Source organism: Stigmatopora nigra, chromosome 1 (assembly GCF_051989575.1).
Source record: "Stigmatopora nigra isolate UIUO_SnigA chromosome 1, RoL_Snig_1.1, whole genome shotgun sequence".
Taxonomy (NCBI): domain Eukaryota; kingdom Metazoa; phylum Chordata; class Actinopteri; order Syngnathiformes; family Syngnathidae; genus Stigmatopora; species Stigmatopora nigra.
In genome coordinates, this window is record NC_135508.1 from 7,836,274 (window position 1) to 7,853,165 (window position 16,892).

At 38.7% G+C, this 16,892-nt stretch overlaps 2 protein-coding genes across 10 annotated transcripts in view; one reads left to right on the forward strand and one right to left on the reverse strand.

Annotated features, from left to right (window-relative positions):
- On the reverse strand, nt 1-8,353 carry gpr137c (G protein-coupled receptor 137c). 2 transcript variants are annotated; one of them, XM_077713506.1, is made up of 8 exons: nt 7,578-8,353; nt 4,631-4,680; nt 4,251-4,358; nt 4,025-4,157; nt 3,255-3,401; nt 3,036-3,161; nt 2,412-2,524; nt 1-1,478 (listed from the first exon to the last, which is right to left on the reverse strand). In XM_077713506.1, exons 1-8 carry the CDS (start codon nt 7,938-7,940, stop codon nt 1,265-1,267), a joined length of 1,254 nt encoding a protein of 417 aa, XP_077569632.1. In that variant the 5' UTR covers nt 7,941-8,353; the 3' UTR covers nt 1-1,264. The 2 variants fall into 2 exon arrangements, with proteins under 2 accessions (XP_077569632.1, XP_077569622.1); XM_077713496.1 differs by having other exon boundaries at nt 4,025-4,163; nt 7,578-8,350.
- txndc16 (thioredoxin domain containing 16) overlaps nt 7,703-16,892 on the forward strand; it is a 21,815-nt gene continuing 12,625 nt past the window's right edge. For 4 of the 8 annotated variants that reach the window (XR_013325869.1, XM_077713413.1, XM_077713401.1 and 1 more), the window contains exons 1-18: nt 8,592-8,753; nt 9,457-9,649; nt 9,734-9,816; nt 9,924-9,997; nt 10,087-10,161; nt 10,297-10,418; nt 11,002-11,092; nt 11,212-11,359; nt 11,430-11,599; nt 11,709-11,769; nt 12,048-12,183; nt 12,259-12,405; nt 13,565-13,624; nt 13,757-13,961; nt 14,987-15,123; nt 15,852-15,936; nt 16,150-16,291; nt 16,522-16,709. Coding sequence is in view for 7 of the 8 variants with exons in the window: in XM_077713413.1 (XP_077569539.1) it covers nt 8,751-8,753; nt 9,457-9,649; nt 9,734-9,816; nt 9,924-9,997; nt 10,087-10,161; nt 10,297-10,418; nt 11,002-11,092; nt 11,212-11,359; nt 11,430-11,599; nt 11,709-11,769; nt 12,048-12,183; nt 12,259-12,405; nt 13,565-13,624; nt 13,757-13,961; nt 14,987-15,123; nt 15,852-15,936; nt 16,150-16,291; nt 16,522-16,709 (2,120 nt within the window). In the remaining variant the exon portion in view is untranslated. Of the gene's footprint in view, nt 8,374-8,591; nt 9,084-9,456; nt 9,650-9,733; nt 9,817-9,923; nt 9,998-10,086; nt 10,162-10,296; nt 10,419-11,001; nt 11,093-11,211; nt 11,360-11,429; nt 11,600-11,708; nt 11,770-12,047; nt 12,184-12,258; nt 12,406-13,564; nt 13,625-13,756; nt 13,962-14,986; nt 15,124-15,851; nt 15,937-16,149; nt 16,292-16,521; nt 16,710-16,892 lie in introns of those variants that run through there. The other 4 variants (XM_077713433.1, XM_077713438.1, XM_077713446.1 and 1 more) reach the window with 4 other exon arrangements.

Consider the following 16,892-nt stretch of genomic DNA (forward strand, 5'->3'; position numbering starts at 1 on the left):
AACAGTGCAGTAAGCCTTTATTCAAATATCGTGCTTATTTTAATGACATTAGTGATTTGTCTGTCACAAAAAGTTGATACATTCAGAATGGTCCTGGTTCAGAGACAACTCATGTTGAGGAATTGCATCTTCAACTGCACACTGGCATTTTGTCAATAAACGCAAAGGAGAACATTCTTAACTAACTTCCATTGAAGAACATGCAAGCAGTGGATTCTATCTACCAAAGCTTGTTTTTGAAATGTAGAGTTTTAGTTTGAAATCTGCCAATTTGGGGACCCATACTTACCACTTTTAAATTTCCCTTGAGATCATAATTTAATCTGCCCTTTAGTTCTCCATGAAGAAGAATTAGGGTGTAGATGAGCAACCAAAAAAAATGTTTTTTTAGGTAGCTGACATGGATATTTTTCATGGGACAAAATAAACTGAGAAATGAAAATCTCACTCTTGTTGACATTGGCTGTTTAGTGAGTTCAAGGCATGTTTACACCTAATAGTTAATCTAATTTGTTAATGTTTTGAACCCACAATGTGATTGTCAACTTTCTCTATAGATATAAATCAGATAAAGAAAATAGAAGAATAATTCAATTAGGAAAAATTGATAAACGATCAAAAACTACAAATTAGTTAAATCAGTAAAGCTGCTGAATTGAAAAAAAAAAGCATACAAAAGAATCCTCACAGTTCAGATTATAAACATAACGATTTTTTTAAACTCAAAACATGCAAACAATTCAATACTTGCATCACTTGACGAGTATCTTGTGCAAACATTTTCCTTAAGGAATGAAGGTATGAGATTTGACGTGACGGCAGAGTGACGTCTCCTTCCTCTCTTTGGAGGATGAACACGTCCAAGTGCAAAAGGTTGCAGCAAAAGCTTATATCAAAGTTTTTGGCCAAACTGTCCAGCCTGTGGACCACAACAATCTTATTCTTAGTGACTAGGACATCTAGGAATGGTGCAAACATACTTAGATTGGTGCTTTTGAAACCTGCAATTGTTAAACTGCTGCATCAAGTTGAAGAAACTTGACTCTGTTGTAAATTCACATTGACAGTGTCCAACCTCAATGGCACCGAAACAGGATCTTTCCCCAGGCAGCTCTCTTAGTTCAAATATAATTCATATTTTCTGTAGTTTTTATTAAATCACCAATGTGGGTGCTACATTCCTTGTCCACAAATGTCTTTTCATAGTCTCCTGAATTTTCCATCAAGCCATCTTTGCTCTCCAGGTTTGGAGAACTTGATCTTCTCAGCTTTGAGGAGTTGAACAATTATAACTATGATGTTGGTGATTATTTTGCGGGGTGGAGTAGTAGTTGTGATGCTGGGTATTCTGGACATTTCCATAAGCGAATAGAAGAGGGGCTGTGGAGGAGGAGGGTGGCGGCTGGGTAGACACCAGGGTCTGGATGGAGCCGTACCAACTGGAGACACAATTGGGCTGCATAGTGGAGGAGGGCAGGCTGAAAAGGACAAGACAGTCATGGTTATCTACTGTACTATCTAGGAAGCCATGAATTGCATTAAAGCATAATAATTCATCTGATAGAATTTTAGGCAGTCCAGCCTGGAGGAGTCAAGTCAAATTTTGAGTTTGTGCAAAAAGGGCTCACTATATTTATTACACAAGGCGTTATAAACCACCCAAATGGGAGGGTTCAGCAGTGCCGATAAAAATGGATTGGGCATCTTACAACTTCAATGGAAAGCACCCCCAATTCTGTGACCAGACGTTTGGTCGCCGGTCTGTTGGTCACCGGTCTGTTGGTCGCCGGTCTTTTGGTCGCCGGTCTTTTGGTCGCCGGTCTGTTGGTCGCCGGTCTGTTGGTCGCCGGTCTGTTGGTCGCCGGTCTGTTGGTTGCCGGTCTGTTGGTCGCCGGTCTGTTGGTCGCCGGTCTTTTGGTCGCCGGTCTTTTGGTCGCCGGTCTTTTGGTCGCCGGTCTTTTGGTCGCCGGTCTTTTGGTCGCCGGTCTTTTGGTCGCCGGTCTTTTGGTCGCCGGTCTTTTGGTCGCCGGTCTGTTGGTCGCCGGTCTGTTGATCGCCGGTCTTTTGGTCGCCGGTCTTTTGGTCGCCGGTCTTTTGGTCGCCGGTCTGTTGGTCGCCGGTCTTTTGGTCGCCGGTCTTTTGGTTGACGGTCTTTTGGTCCTTTTTGGTCACCGGTCTTTTGGTTGACGGTCTTTTGGTCCTTTTTGGTCGCCGGTCAAATGTACTTCGATATTAAACTATCTCTCTTAGATATCAAACTCTCTCTCATGAATATAATTTTGAGAGCTGGTTTCAACAGTAAACTTTCTGTCACCATTTGACCGGCAACCAAAAGACCAGCGACCAAATGTCCGAGCACCCCCAATTCATATGGACTGCACATCTACGGCGGTGAACATTTCTTTACGCACCTGGCTCGATCGTTATTTCTCAGCAGGTCGTCATCACTGTCATATCGCCTGGGGTTGTTGAAAAAAGAATCCCTGGAGCCAAACATGTGGCTATTGAGAATTCCTGCAGGAACCTGGCACACATTCAGAATTTGTTAAGGCTTCCCTTTTGGATCATTTATTTTGATTTATTCAAGAATAATAAGAGAGGACAATTCAGTAGAATACTTTTGTTGTTAACTGAAAACCATACTATAATACAACAAAAATCTGGGCTTGTGGAGCAAATATAAGATTTTCTTTTCTTTTGTGTTAAAGGAAAATATTTGATCAGTCGTTTGGCTCACTCGGTAGAAGCAGCACTTGTTTACATTAGTTAATGTGTCATGAGACATCAGGATTCTTGCAGGGATGAGGCAATATGAGGTATTAATTGTGCCTATTTGATCAAATGACAAGTTAAAGTAGAGCCAAAACAATGGTCCAAGTATGAGCCATGAAATTTTTCCAATGCAAAATATTGTGGCCTGCCTAAAAATATGTCCCATTAGAATGTTTGTGTATGGGTACAGATGTAAATAGGTCTAATTTAAATGTTTTTAGTCAAGCACAAAAATGATTCTTTGTAAAAACTTTTTTTTATACCATATTTTGATTAGGCTTTTGGACTCTGAAGAAAAGAACCATCAAGCTGGTAGGCAGCAGCTCCCAGAAGAACAAAATGATTCCAAACACCATATAAGCTTCACCGCTGAGCTTTAGCACATCAGTCTGCAAAACCCAAGCACATATAGTTGCCACTTTAACACTGTATTGGAGCAGTGGTCAGAAAGCAAATAAGAGGTGGATTAAGTGATCCTTCACCTGATCAGAAACAGTATACCAGCTGTAGTTGCAGAAATCTGCTTTTACTAGAGGAGACAGCGCCACCACCAGGTTGTAACAAGCTCTCGACGTATAGAGGATAATGACCATCGTACCCACGGCTGCAGCCTGACACAATGATGTTCCCTGCAGAAGCACATGCACATTATTTTGCGACACATCTAGTATTGGCATTACTGTTACAATATTTTAAAACACACCAAATCAGTACGATGTTTTTTTTTCTTTGACCACAGACACCATGTTAATGTTTTTGGTTTTTTTTTAGGCTACAATAATCTGAAAAACTCATAATGCCGATTTAGGTAGTTGTTTTACATTTAGATTTTGTTACTTTAATGTATTTTCTGGGTATCTGATAAAATAAAAAAATGCCTTTCCAAAAATGCTACTTATAGTCTAGTGCGAAAAAAAGGAAATAAAATAAAATAATGTAAAAAATAAATAAATAATTAAATAAATAAAAATTAAAAAAATATATAAAAATAGGTATACTAAATAAATATTTATATAGATATTTTATTCAATTATTTTATTTTATTTTTTTAACTGGAGTATAAGTTGCATATATATTTATTTATTTTAATGTTAATTATTATTATTTTTTATTAATATTTTTGTATTATTATTATTTTATTTTTTTATTTCATTCTTTCCCCCTCCTCCTTATTGTGTATTCTTTGACTGGTGCAACTTCTAGTCCGCAAAATATGCTATGCAAATTTCAGGTAGTCGTTACATTCACCTACTTTAGATTGGAGGAAAACATTGGCAGAGGACATCTTAGCGATACGGATGATGCAGACAGCCAAGGACACGGCACACAGGACAAAAAGGCCGTCGTTGATCAGGACACGAGCTAGGACAGTGTGTCTCACACTCCTGTCGCTTCAAACATCGTAAATCCATTTGTAAAACATTTGATCATGCCATTATCCAGTTTAGACCCAAATGAGTGTTAGACTAGGCTCTTACCTTGGCAATTCAGAACGATGCAAAGCTCCTTGCACCAACAATCCGCACGTTAAATTCACCACAAGGAAAAATATACAGAGGGACAAGAAGAAGAGTGATAGTGCCACCCTAGAATGGACAAACAGTCAAAAAGAATACAGCATTTTTAACTTCCATTGTAACAATTTACTAGATAGTTCAAAAGGTACAGTTGCACAATACCATTTTAAATATTAAATATGAAACAAAATTGGGGATATTCATTTTGCTGGATGCCACAAATTATGTCAAAATTTTTTATACTGAACAAATTATCTCACAAATTAACACTAATAATTATTTTTCACCATATAAAAAAGATAAAAACGTCATGTTATGCTTGGTGACTCAACACATTTTACCTGTATTTAGTGAGCTCTGGGGAATACTTGGCTTTGGCCTTAAATACCACCTACGAAAAAAAAAGAAACAGAAGGTTTTATTGTCCAAAGGCAAAACATGTGGTCAAATTTTTGGGCTATAAGAAAAAAAAAAAGTAGGATGAGGCATATAGTGTGTCCTTCCTTTGGACCCATGTGAACAGAGTCTCAGGACATTCCAGTGTAATTAAATGAACAGTTTGCAAGCACAGGCTCACCCCCCGCCTCTGCCCCCCAATCCCCACACACAACATACACACGCATACTCGCCTCATTGGACAGTTCATGTACTTTATATAAGAGGTCAGGTGTTAAAAAAAAATTGGATTTCCAATGTACTACTTTCACGTTGACTACATTAAATTCACATGCAATGAAACTTTATGAAGCAAAGTCATCTCAATGTTTATGTTCTATATAACTAGTACAAGCATGAGAAAAAAAGTTATGATTATGGGATAAAATTAATATTGATGTAGTAAAGCTAATTTGGCAAAATTAGTACTTTACGCCTTTATACATTTATCAGTGTTAACGCCATCTCTTGAGACTGTATTTTCAACCATTTATGTAAAGAATAAAATCTTTAATTTCTCATGTAAATCAAGTTATATATTCAATAAAGGGATTTATACCCTTTGTAACCCATTTTTTCACTGTTTTGTCACCAAGTTGGCACCGTCTTACATGCTTGGGTCACAGTTTACAGAAACCAAGCCAGCATTTTGAACTTCCCGGACGTGTATTTCAATGAAAGCTAAGCAGAAAATAATTATCTATTCTTTTCAGCCCTAAACTATATTTTCAGCTTTATTTTTTGTGTGTCCATGTTACTCAACTCTGACTCGGGTGACTTTACTGGTTATATAACTTTGTGTAAACAATCTGCCCTTTGTGTCGGAATGTAGGTCAGAAAGCGACCCAGAAATGAGTCGACTTTACTGTGAACAGAAAATTGCAGACTCATCAATCCTGCATGTGTGTCTCTGTGTGACGGAAATATGCCATTTTGTGTCATTATTACTGCAAGGAAGCACTCAACAATAAAAAGGGAAAGTCTGTAAATAATAGCCCTGACTCTTAAAACTGCATGTCCCTGAGCTGTACTGCATTTAGGTAGATATAGTATAGCTTGGAGCTAAAGGATTTTATTGCCCTAAAGGGGCTTCAAAGACATGTTTGTGGAGAGGGAATTCAAGATGTCTACCCAAAAGTCCACATACAAGTTCTCTATGGCGTCTCATTTCCCATTTATGATTCCTCATGCTTTTTTTTAATCACTGTCTATCTAGTACTATCTAAAGGACCTTTGACAAATACGTGCCACATGCCACAAAGGATTTTCTCCCATGCAAAGTACAAATGCAACACAAGTGCACTACATAGCTTGAGGGAAAACTGTCACATTGGTATGACATTCAAAACAAATGCGGCAGTTGTAAATGTAATAACCGTTTGATTTAATTTGATTGTTGTTTATGGGCCATAATAAAGTTTCATTTCAGAGAAATAAAAATGAGTATGAAATGGGATTTTAAATATGCAATTGTGTTAAATTAGTGATAACGAGGATGAAATCAGGGATTTCAATCATAGTACAACTAGGGAGAAACACATTATAGATCCTTTGGACTCATTGGTTGTGACGACGTGACACAATATCAGCAGATGGTCATATCTCGTTTTAGTGTAACCAGGTAACAAAAAAAGCAATAAAGTTCCAGTCAAAGTCTTGAGTTTACCTCTTGTGAGCACAAATTATCTGATGGAGCACAGTGTTTGATCAAATGTCATGTGACCAGCCAGTCCGGCTTCATTACTTCTTTTTCATTACACTGAGATTCAAAGGAATATTCCTCCAGCGGCACTTTTTGCATTCTATTTTTCAAATGTGAATACCAAATCATGAAGTAACTTTGTGAATTCTAATGAGGGACAGCAGGGAAACTGATTAGTTAAACTAAGACTTTGATATTTATTTATAATATATATGTGCCCAGTGACCCAAATGAGGACAAATTGGTTCAGAAAATGAGATGAGAATGTGTCAATATTTCATTCTGTTTACATTGAGATGTACTGATATAATTTTTAGTTTGTATGAGTTTAAGCTAAAGCCAATTTTGTCTACTGCTTAGTTAGTTAGGATCGAGAGTCAGCTGGTAACCACCCCGGTTGGGGTACATTCTGGTCTGGTATAGTCAATCACGGGACATGTTTACAGTTTATGTGGGTAGAGCTGTAGCTATCGAATATTTTTGGAAAAAATCCAAATCCATTCTATCAAATAAACATATTACTATTACCAAAATGTGTTTGGTATCATTTAATATCATAAAAAGTAGATTTTTTGCCAGTGTCTTGTTATTATTTATCAAAAATATAATTGTCTGCTTTCATTGAAGACTACAGCAGAGTAATATTAAATGTTACGGTACAGAATTGGTCGATTTTGGAAAAATGTTCAGTTATAACTGGCTCAAGACGATGAAGGAATTCTCAATATGGTGCTTGGTTATTATTATCATCTCTTAGTTGTTGATTAATAAGTTAACTTTCATTCACATCTGTGGGAAACAGTAGTTCTGACCTCCATGGCGGAAAAAGGGAATATACACTGCTTTTAAAGGTTTCTGGGGTAAGTAACAAGGTCAGCATGGGGTCTAGAGGACAAATAATTGACACCTCAGAAGCCACACCCCCTGTGCCTGATTGTCTCCCCCAAGTGTGACGATTTTATGTATATCACCTTGGTCATGTCTAAAAGTGAGCACACGCCCTTTAACTCATTGGCAACAACTGATGATCATAGACGTCCAATTCATTTTGTCTGGCCAAAATGGATTGGATCTTCAAGATGGCATTGAAAGATAAGCATAGAGGTGCCAAATGTTTGGTTAAATATAGTTACATTGTGCACTGGCTTTACCTGCCAGAAGTAGAGGTTGAGTAGGCATAGGGTGAAGAACTGGAGGCACACTGGACAACAGGAGAGCAACCAGTAGGCTAACGGCTGCAACTGCTTGGCCTGCGTCCCATTTTCAAAGTAAAAGGAGAAGAGGGTTGTCCTGAGCGCTGCCCACATCAAGCACAGGAACAAGAAGCAACTCTGGTAGCTGAAACGCTTGTATCCGTAGTAGAGAACGAGCCACAGTTGCAGGTAGACGAAACAGAAGAGGAGAGAGTACAGGACGCTGTACGCGGTGGTGAGGCTCAGCTCCACAGCGGGGGAGATCGCACCTCCTCCGGGGCACCGAAAGCTGGAAGTCAGCTCCTCGCCGGTCGAAATCATCTCGGCTGATGACAAACACAATCAAAGCCTCGAACACCAAAACTGGGTCAAAGCTGACCGGAATTGACAAAAGATTGCTTTGAAATTTGCCAACAAAGCATTTTTGCTGCAAATAAGGCGCATTGTGCAAAAGCTCGCAGCAGCATGAATTAGTATTTAACGCCGATCAAGAAAGCTAGTCCAACTGTTTCAAACTGTAAAGAGCTAAAATAGAAAATAAGGAGATCCTCCTGTGAATCCCATGCAAAAACAACTCTGAGGGGGCGGGGAGGTCTCCAGATCAGCTGTGATGCAATTTCAGACCCGCCTCCTATCTCTACTTTTTAAACAAGAAAAGAGTGCCCGTTCGCCGCCATCTTGGCTCTGTCATAGGCCTGCTTCGATGTGATGCAGATGACTCAGGAGCCACTGAGTCACGATAGTTTCCTAGCACGTGAGAGACACGCCTACTCGTACATCATTATATTTTATAGGCTCACAGTGGAACCCAGCCTCCCAAATGTCATGATTTCATTGGCTGATCATGATGTCGACCCGCCTTTTCACTTCACCGATTGGCCAAAATTGGATTGCTTTCGACAATCCCATTGGTTTATAAAGCACGTGGTTGCCAAATTTTTAATATTAATGCAGAATATGAGGAAAGGGATATCAAAACAACAGACCGGTGAAAATATGGCTAATTATTTTGGATCACACTTATTTTTGTGACAAATGTCAGCAGAAGAATAATTTGTTTCATCATAATTTACGTTTTAGGTATTTTGACAGAAATTTGGAACGCAAACAAATATTATTGTGAAAACAACGATGGTATGTTGTTTACACTAGTACATGTGGCTCGCATTCCAGACTATTATTCAAAACAACAAACTGTGTTTAATGTACAGTTTTAGGCTTTACACTGTGATACATTTGGCTTTTATTTCTCGATGAACGGATTATTAAAATCATAAAAGATTAAGCTAGCATACGATGCTAAAACCCCTGGTTATTCTTTTAGGACAAAGCACATATTTGTCATTTTACAGCACATTAACACCGCAAAGAAAAAAGTAGCTCCTGCCGTAATGCTATTGTCATCATAGCATTGAATTCGTGATTTCATTTTTCACGTGGACACACCACAGTTTATGTTCTCAGGTAGGTTACCATTCACTTCTTCTTTACACTGGCCCTAACTTCATAATTTATCATTATCATCATAATTTAACAGGGCCTACAAAAACAACTAAATGAGCCAATTTGGCTGCATTTTCCTCTACATGTTTTGTTTCCTGGCGTCCTATTTTTTCTTTCTTTGTTGCCTTCCCGCACATTTATCTGCTTTTTACTATCTGAAAACCTGTCAAGTCACTACCCAGATACTTGTTGTTCTCTGATCTCATTTTCTGAACCACTTCATCCTCATTAGGGTAGTTATACAAATTAATCTTACAAAATATCCATACAATTCAAATGGTTTTTAGACTACCCTCTTCACAAGTACTTAATTTCTTTGTTTGTTCCTTTTCAGGGGGTTTATAGGAGTACACGTCTTCACTCATCCATAATGTGGATGCATGTGTCACTCTTCCTGTTGTGCACAAATGTTGGAGGATGCACAGACATGTTCAACACATCAGGCCTGATTTTCGAATTCACGGCTGTGGATTTTTATGACAAAATGCTTTCTGGGAAAATGGTATTTGTCTACTTTGAGAATCAAGGTAGAAGAGTGGCACACTAAACATGTTTCCTTCTTCCCAAGTGCCAAAAACGAATCATTTCTCTTTGTTTCCCTCTCTCTTCAGTGTCTACAACCATCTCACTCTTCTTGGGGGAACTGAAAAAGTCTGCAGATGTTTTGAAAGATTATGGAGTACTTGTGGGCAAGGTAATACAAACTAATTTGTGGATTTGTCTCATTATGTGGAAGAGGATTATTAGTTTGTTTTCAGTATTGAAAAGAATGTCCCTTTTTGTCATTTGTGATTTTTTTAGATCAACTGCCAAAGAGAAATGGTCCCCTCATATTGTATGAAAGAAACAGTGCAGCATACTGCTTTTCTTTTCAGGTATGTGGCACAAAGAAACATCCAAAATGATGTGAATTGACATAGATAAAATGAGATGTTATTGAATTCAAAATCTCTCTTTTTTGAAGGGATAGTAAGGAGTTCTTAAGCTTTGATTTGGACACTGTATTTGATGTCAACTCCATTGTCTCTGAAGTTCTGTTGTAAGTAAGCAAACACGTCCTCAAAATAATTATTTGTTGATTTAATGATTCTTTTGAATGTGGTTAAATTGTGTGAAACAATGATAGTCAGAGTCATTGTTCAAATTTTTCAAAGTATATTAATTTTCCCTTTAGTGCCATTTTACGAGATGAGGTCAAGTATGTGCATTCAGATGCTGACCTCTTAGTCTTGGAGAAGTCAGTCAGAGGGAAGAAGGATATTGTATTAGGTTATGTCAGCAGTCTGGGCACACAAGGTATGGACAACATGATTCAACATCATTTACTTTTATTCTACACTCTACAGCATTGCCCCATTCACAATCCAACTATGTATTTAACTCCTGTTGGACTACTGCTTAAAGGCTAGACCAGACATCGGCAAACCACGGCCCGCGGGCCACATACGGCCCATTAGGCCTTTTAATACGGCCCATTGACGTTGTCCAAACAATGTTTTTTTTCCCTCAAGATGGCGCCGTCACACGGAAGCCAGTGACAGTAGCTCTGTCCACTCTTATTTGTTTTTCGTGTTTTACAGCCCCTCTATCTAATTTTAAATGACATTTTAATATTTTTTAATACATTCCTTTTTACTTTACTTTACTTTCTACTTTCTACTTTTACTTTAATGATTAGTGATGAGTATGTTAATATTTTAGTCCTTTTTTCTGTTTATGTTTCATATGTACTGTTAACGGATGCACTTTTTTATATGTATCGTATCTTGTGCTGACCCGGCCCAGCTGTCAAATGTTTAAAGTCAATGTGGCTCCCGGGCTGAAAAGTTTGCCCACCCCTGGGCTATACTGAACATTGTGTCTAATTGCGGGACTTTAGAGCACCGATCAGTAATGGAGACTGCTTATGTGTATGGATCCAAATATCAGTTCATCCTCATAACTGGAGGCCCTGTATTAAAACACTTGGGGTATGTTTGTCTTCTCATCAGCTCTTTGCAAATAAATAGCAATATTATTTGGAATTGTCTTAGTTTTTCCATGAACACAAATGATTCCAATGCTGATTATCCCTTTGTTTTTCTTTCAGTGTTCACGGAGCATCTCTGTTATCTCAAGTCTGGTTCCTCCACTGCAGGACTCCTCACACTGAACGTTGCCCTTTGACACCTATGAGGACACCACTTTCTATACTCAGCCTGCATACATTCTTACAACTCATGGAGGCTCCACTTTTGGTAAGCTGTCAGCAATTTTCTTTCAGACAAATGTCCAAGCAAAAGTATTTTTTTCTGCTGTTTTCATCAGTCAGAAGTATATGAAGACCCATCTGCTATTCCGAAGCCTCAGTTCCCCTACCAACAAACTCCACAGGTCTTTCTGTTCTCACATTCAGAAACAGAGCAACTGGACCGGGATATGGCCAAAACGCTGGCCTGGAAGCTTCGAGGACTCGCCATGCTGATGCTTGTACACAGGTAAGATGAAAAAAGTACACACACACATGTTCTGTGATCTTGTCCTTTTTGTTGTTGTTGTTGTTGTGTTGTTGGACCAATGGAATGCAATTTTCATCTCTTTCATTAGGAAAAGTCCAGCAGTGAAAACTCCAGTTAAATATAATGCTGCTTACAGGCTACCAGAGAAGGTATGGTTAAGTATTTCCATGGCAGACATTTTTTATATACAATGTAGCCTTGAGATATGATTTTTCTCCCCTTCAAATTCAAGACATTGTTTGCTTTTGCTTGTGAACTAAGAATTTAAAATAGATGGGCTCTATAGTAGCAGTGAACTAAACAACATTGTGTTTGACAAATACTGCAGTGAATAAAAAGAGGCTTCAAGTTATTTATATGTGAAAGTGAAGATAATATTTTAAACCCATATTTTTCCAAATTGTGCCTTTGTCATTCATGCTTTTAGGGTTCTGAAGTCAAGTATTTGACATTGGCTAACTTGGATGAGCTCGTGGAGCTCTTTCTCCATCAAGAGGCAGATGAAATGGAAAATGAGATGTTAGAAGCAGAAGAGTGTAATATTAATCAGGATGTCTCAAATGGTAACAGGGAGCAATGAAAATCAATTAACTGGAAACATAATAGGAGTAGTGTTTAATTAATTGTTTTCTGACTAGGGGAATTGGAAGACGAAATTGTGGCATCTCTCTATGTGAACCGAGGTCATGAGACAGAGATGGACTCCATCACCCAACTGACTTCTGATAGTTTTCCTGACGCAGTAGCTCAAAGTGGCCTCACAGTGGTGCTTTTCTACCTCAAATGTAAGTCTGTCCTTTCTTTAGTCTCAACTCAGCAGGTCACTATTCAAATTGACGTAGCTTCATCAGAAATGAAAACAAGAAGTGAGAGTTCAAAATATTATTCCATTTTCTATTCTGTATTTCTGTTCAGGCTTACAAGAAAATTTCTGGCCCATCAGAACCTGATTTTTTTTTTAAAGCTTGCACTTTATGGTGGACTTGGCCCATTACTTCAAATCATTTCACATGTATTACTTCCCAATTGTTTAGAACTTCATGCACACCTAAAAAAACTCAGCTGAACAAAATCCTGCACTTTGCGGAAAAGTTTGGACACTCCTTAATTAAAGTCATTACCATTGGTTAAATTCAAAGTACAGTGGTACCTTGACACACGAGTGCACTGACATACGAGCAATTTGAGATACGAGTAAAAAAATTGAGCAAATATTTATCTTGAGATACGAGACAAATTTTGATATACGAGCAGCGGATGCGAGAGGCTGCTCATAAGAACATCATGGGCATGTCTCTGTGGTCGCAACTCTCTCGTGTAATGTCTTTGGGAGGACTTTTTCCCGTGTTTTTTCCCATTAGTCAATGCGAATGACGTATATATTCCTTTTCTTTGGCAAGTGGTCGTGCGCTATCCTATTGTGAGGAAATTTGTGTGCATCCTTTTGGGAATATTTTGAAGGGAATACAAAAGCAAACATCTCGGTTGCGTGTGAAAGTCAGGATGGAGGCGGGGTAAATGCAGCCAACCCGGCCGGGAGAAGAAAGATATCAAAATGTAAAATAAAATTAGAATTAAGTTTAGTGTAAGATTAGATTAAATTTATTTTTGAGTGTGTCTGCATCGTAATCCAAGTTCATTTAAATTTGTTTATTATGTTACCAGCGCGTTGCCGTGCGGAATAAAAAAGGGACCCCCCCCTGCAAAATCCGTATAATTTTAGTATCAATAAACACATTTTAGTAATATTAAACCACTAGTTATGTGTCACTTTGTCAATAGATGGCAAATTAGAACAAAAAAAAACACGTTTTTTCAATATCCTGTTATCGGGTATTTTTTCAGAAGCTTGGAACAAATTAATTTGTTTTTAGTTCATTTCTATGGGAAACGTTGATTTGAGATACGAGCAGTTTTAACTGTATTTTCTTTTTCGATCAACAGGGGATGCCGTTTCACAGACCCTGCTTAATTCCTTGACTGAAGTGGGAGAAAGACTTGCAGGTATCTTTACTAGCACACAGTAGCTTGTGAAGTGTACTTTTGGTTGTCTACTGTGTAACAAATAAATGCAAGTGTGATAATTCATAAGACCATGCTGAAGTCTGTTTTTATTGGCTCTGCCACATGTTGTAGATGCTGACATCGGCGCCGTTCACATGAGCGCAGTGGATTGTGGGGAATGGACAGACCTCTGTGCTGCTCAACCAGTCAGCTCTTTACCAGTCTCCTTCAAGCCAATCACTGACTTTCCAAGTATCCTGCTCTTCCGCCCCCAGGAGCCAATTCAGGAGTACAGGGGGATGTTGGGATATGAACCACTGCTCCGCTTCATTTTGTTGTAAGATGCCATTTCGTCATTTTTCTTAAATTACATTTTGGATGAGAAGGAAAGTTCAAAAGATGGGTGGAGTTTTATGGACTTTATTTTAGGCTGAATAGACAGGAAAAACAATCCTGAGTATTGTTTTTTGATGATTTGCAATAATTAACAATATTCTTGCTAATAATCGTGGCACAAAAGTTCAGTTATTATAGTATAGGTATACGAGTGGTGAGTGTGTCGGGCTCACAGTTCCGGTATAGGGTTCGATCCCAGGTCGGTCCTCACTTTGTGAGGTTGGCATGTTCTCCTTGGGCTTGTGTGGGTTTTCTTCAGGTATTTCTTACCACATCCCCAAAACATGCAGAGTTGAACACACTTAATTGTCCCTAGATATGAGTGTGAGTTTGAATGTTTGTCCGTCTCCTTGTGCCCTGCAATTGGCTGGCCACCGATTCAGGGTGTCCCCCACCTGGTGCCTGTACTTAGCTGGGATAGGCTCCAGCACTCCTCGCAACCCTTGTGAGGATAACTGGTTCAGAAAATGAATGAATGAAATCTTATGGTTCTCTGCCCCGGCAGGAAGGCTTTCATATCTCAAACTCAAACATTATTTTTTTTAAGGAACAGCTATTGTTCAGTCAAGAACTAAATGAAACATGAATGCTATTATTTTATTTTAAATTCCAACAAAATATAAACATCATTAAAGACTTTATGTCTTGGACCTCATTTAAACTATAATATAGGGCCACACTAAAGAAGCACAGATGGCGTACGTGTGAGTGGGACCATTAAAGCTATCTTCACAGCCCTTGATAAACAGACACACACAGCAAACACATTTTGAGCTGAGCTGTGTGCAAACATAAAAGCAGACACATTTTTGCACGGGTTTGAGAAAAAAAAAAACAATGGTGACATTTTAAAGCTTTTCCATTTTGTGGTATTGAAGTGGTGGCCACAGTATTCAACTTTTCACAGGGGCCCCAAATCCTTGTTGGCACCCCTCTGTGTCTGAAATTCCATTGTCTTTTACCCAGGAGCCGTCCGGTTGTTCCCCAGCTACTGTCTAATCAGCAGGATGTGACATCATTTCTTCATGGGGTGCCTCATCCTGAACTAATGGACGACAACCCCGACAGAATAGTTGGCCTGTTTGGGACTGAAACACATTCAGGTAGAGGAGTAATGTTGACTAGTCTGTATTGATGACAATGAACTCAGATATCGTATTTTCACGACTATAAGGCGCACTTAAAAGTCTTAAATTTTCTCCAAAATAGACAGTGTGCCTTATAATCCAGTGCGCTTTATAATCCAGTGCGATTTATAATCCAGTGCGCTTTATATATGGAAAAAACAGAAAACCAAAAACGAGAAACCACCACTGTCGGATATTAAAAATACACAAACGCCTGAACTGAAACAATACTGTTAAATATGCAGATGCCATCTTAGTTTACAAAATCTTCCATCATATAGCTCCTCCCCCATTGCAAGATTTTATACAAAAAAATCCAAAACATCAACAATGGCTGGCTCTAGAGGTGACTGTGTAGTGAGTGCTTCATACCTGGAAGTCAATAGCAATTACCATGTTTTCACGACTATAAGGCGCACTTGAAAGTCTTAAATTTTCTCCAAAATAGACAGTGCGCCTTATAATACAGTGCACCTTATAATACAGTGTGTCTTATAATACAGTGCACCTTATATTTGGAAAAAAATGTAATTCATTGAGGGTGCACCTTATAATGCGGTGCGCCGTATAATCGTGAAAATACGGTCATTTAAAAAAGCGAAGGCTCACATCGAGTTGAAGTATTACTCACGCAGCATATTTAAATTTTGAATATAAACCTGTCCGAAGTGATGCGAAGTCCATGTCTCTGGTTGTGTTGGCAGGTGTGGCAATATATAACGAAGCTGCAAAGTCATTGCGAGGGAGGGTGCTTAGCGCCTTGCTGACAGATGTGCTGGCCCAGGAATGGTACGTGCTGTCAATTGTTCCTCTAGGTCGTCCCAGAGTATCAAATTCCCTGCTTTAATATTAAAACCTTGATGAAAATTCATTCATTCTTGATAAACGAAATGTCAAAAGCTTTAAGAAGTCAGTCGTCAGTCACTATTACAAAAGCTTTCCGAAATTCTGGGTGTTTTGTTTTATGCTTGTGTTTTTGTGTGCGCCATATGTTCTTTGTAGGGCTGCCGACCTCTCTGTCGACCTCCCTGCAATTTTAGTGTTTCCGTCATGGAGGGAGCACACTCAACCCGCCGTGTTGTCCTTGTTCTCCTCTGTGGATAACTTGTTATCTCAGATTGACGCTGCAATGTTGCATCCTTTGGTAATTTTTTTTCTATTTATCTGTCAGAAACTATTCAAAAAGAACTGCTAATTGTGGAAAAAATTAACTTGTGTAATGAGTTAGGCTGGATAAAGTATAATTTAACCTAAGACAAAGTCCCAGATGGAGATATAAAGAAAATTTGTGGATGCAATGTTTCAATAACATAAATAATCCACTAATTTCTTCTATTCACAAGAATAATGTTTTCCTATCTTTTCCATTGTCAGCCCGAGTTGACGGTGGAAACCCTACCATCCTACCTCAGCCTGGGAAAAGCTCTGCTCCTGCTGTTTGTTGGAGAAGAAGAAGATGAAATCGGGTTGAGACAGAACAAAATGCTGCTGGAGGAGATGAGAGGAGTTGTGGAATTAGGAGGCAAACGCATGGCGCCTTATCTGACCTGTTGGATACATCTGTATGTTGTATTTACATTAGATGCTTATGTATACATTGTTAAATTCCTGTGTCCATTTGACTTTAGGTGTAGAGCAGTGAAATTGGACTTGAAATACACAGTATGGCAAGGTGTATGTAGTACACATTTAGGCAGCATAGTGATTAAGTGGTTAGGACGTGTGCCTCGGCACTCTTTTTCCAA

Bases quoted from the DNA above. Each gene is read 5' to 3' on its own strand.
- gpr137c (XM_077713496.1), bottom strand. From the start codon at position 7,940: ATGATTTCGACCGGCGAGGAGCTGACTTCCAGCTTTCGGTGCCCCGGA. The intron at 4,681-7,577 runs GTAAAGCCAGTG...TTTTTTTCGTAG, and splicing joins TCAACCTCTACTTCTGGCAG to GTGGTATTTAAGGCCAAAGC. The intron at 4,359-4,630 runs GTAAAATGTGTT...TGTCCATTCTAG, and splicing joins CCAGAGCTCACTAAATACAG to GGTGGCACTATCACTCTTCT.